Here is a 2,500-nt window from a genome sequence, read left to right as displayed (position 1 = left end):
TTAACTAAACTATTAAAAGTTATTTTCATTAATGCAATATAGCTAAAATAAAATAAAACAAAAATATAAACAGAGATAACTTAAGATTAAATTTAAAATAAAGATTAAAAATGGTTTAATAGCTAACAAACTGAAATAAATAACGAAGTGGAACTTCTAAAATTACTAAAACTAAATCTGAAATAAAATAAATAAAATAGATTTTTTTTAACTGAAACTAAAACTCTAAAAACAGCTAAATTAAATACTATCACATAATAAAATTACTTCGTATTAAAGTATACAATATACTATTTTTAAACACTATAATAGTATATTAACAATACTAAAATAATACTACTAATAGGAAACTACTAAAAATGACACTAAATCGAAATATTAAAACTAAAATATTTATTATAGTATTTAATATGATATTATTAAATACGGAACCGCATATGTATTTACAAAAATAAATAATAATAATGATAATAATAATATAAAAAATCAGTTATTTTGTGCTGTTGAGTTTAGGCCTTGAGAATGAATCCTGATTCAACCTATTAATGAGTTAATCATACTGCAGCAGCTCTGATTTGATAAATAATAATAATTCATCCATTATTTCTGTGAGACGTGGACCAATGGCAGTGTGTGTGGTCATGTGACCTACGCAGCTCTCGAGGCCCCGCCCCCTCTCTCATGGCGTGGTGCTGGCGTGACATCAGCTCTCGCTCGTCCTGTATCTGCACACGCTCCTGCTCCAGTTCACGCAGACGGCTGGCGGTCATCATCAGCTCCTGCTCCAGACGCAGCTGTAGCTCGGATCGCTCCCGAATCTGCTGCTCCAGCGCCAGACGCTCACCTGTGTAGCCGTCAATCACACCTGGGCACACACACACACACACACACATCAGAACTGCTCCATCACACCTACAGCGCTCTCTTTGTCTCAGTTCTGCGTGAACAAACACAACATTATTATTATTATTATTAGGGTTGTCAAATGTACCGACATAAGTCCTGAAATTTAAAAAATGTGACAATACCAGCATTTCCTGCTGAAATTACTCACATTTTTTACATTTCAGTATCGATATAAATAGACAACCCTTCATTATTATTATTATTATTATTATTATTATTATTAAATAATACAGGTTTAAAACAGCATACAAATAAATTAAATTAATATAAATAAATTACAAATAAATAAAACATTATTATTGGTAATATTACTATTAATAATAATAATAAATAATGTTTGGTAAAACATGATTTTGGGGTGAACAAATAAAATAAGATATATTTTAAATTATTATTAAATTATATATGTTTGAAACAAAAAAGTAAATAATTTTGGGTGGACAAACAAAATATAATATTATTTATTATTACATATACTTATTTAAAATTTTACTAATTAAAGCTAATTAATCATTATTATTTAAATAAAACTATTATTATTATTATTATTATTAAATAACATGTTTGTATTAAAAATTAAATAAAACATCATTATTATTATTTATTGTAAATTATATTATATTACATAGATTATATTGATATTATTAAATAAATAAATGTATAAACATTTATTACTATTAATAATAAATATTTGGTACAACATGATTTTGGGGTGAACAAATAAAATTAAAAACATTATTATTGCTATTATTAATATATGTTTGAAACAAAATGAGGGAGAGTAAATGATTTTTGGGTGGATTTGAAGATTATTATTATATTGTTTATTATTATTATTATATATAATAATTATTAAATACTTTACTAATTAAAAAACTAATAATTATTATTTAAATAACACTATTATCATTATTATTATTAAATAAATTTTTTTTATTATAATATTAAATATTTATATTGATATTACTAAATATAAAAATGTTTTTAAAAAAAAATCATTGTTAACAATAATAAATGTTTGAAAAGCATGAGGATGAGTAAATGATTTTTAGTTGAACAAACCCATTAATTTCTTTGCATAATCAACTAATAATAATAAAAAACAAGCCTTTATTTGTGAGCTTGAGTTAATATCTGTTTTTGTTTGAGGTAATTTCAGACAGCTGATATAAAATATAGCATTGCATTGATTTGCATGTGTGATGTAAAGGACAGAAACACACACACACACACACACACACACACACAGGATCTGAACGTGACAACAAAGCGTTTCTGTCCTGAATCTGTTCCAGGTCACTGATCCTCCTCTCGTTCTCCCTCATCTCTTCACACATTCATGTTTCAACTGGGAATATTTATGAAGAAAATAAAACTGTAGAGAGACCTGAAGTCCTCAAACTCATTTCCTGATGGTTTTACTGTGGCCTGTAAACAGCTGAACACACACACACACACACACACACACACACACACACACACAGATAAGACACTTTAGATCATGAATATGAGAGATCTAACACTGTTTAAGCTCATTTGCAAATGAAATGAGGTCACAGAGAGCGATCAGAGTAACAAAAGAGCTTCACACGGC

The 2,500-nt window shown here is 27.2% G+C and overlaps 1 protein-coding gene across 5 annotated transcripts in view; it reads right to left on the bottom strand.

The window, feature by feature from the left end:
- LOC113062489 (A-kinase anchor protein 9) overlaps window positions 1-2,500 on the bottom strand; it is a 75,538-nt gene that overhangs the window by 18,130 nt on the left and 54,908 nt on the right. For all 5 annotated transcript variants that reach the window (XM_026232379.1, XM_026232383.1, XM_026232381.1 and 2 more), the window contains one exon: window positions 653-865. In XM_026232379.1, the coding sequence (XP_026088164.1) occupies window positions 653-865 (213 nt within the window). The remainder of the gene's footprint in view (window positions 1-652; window positions 866-2,500) is intronic.

This window comes from Carassius auratus, chromosome 44 (assembly GCF_003368295.1).
Source record: "Carassius auratus strain Wakin chromosome 44, ASM336829v1, whole genome shotgun sequence".
NCBI lineage: Eukaryota > Metazoa > Chordata > Actinopteri > Cypriniformes > Cyprinidae > Carassius > Carassius auratus.
The sequence above is the reverse complement of the archived record's forward strand: the minus strand, read 5'-3'. Positions and strand labels throughout refer to the sequence as shown.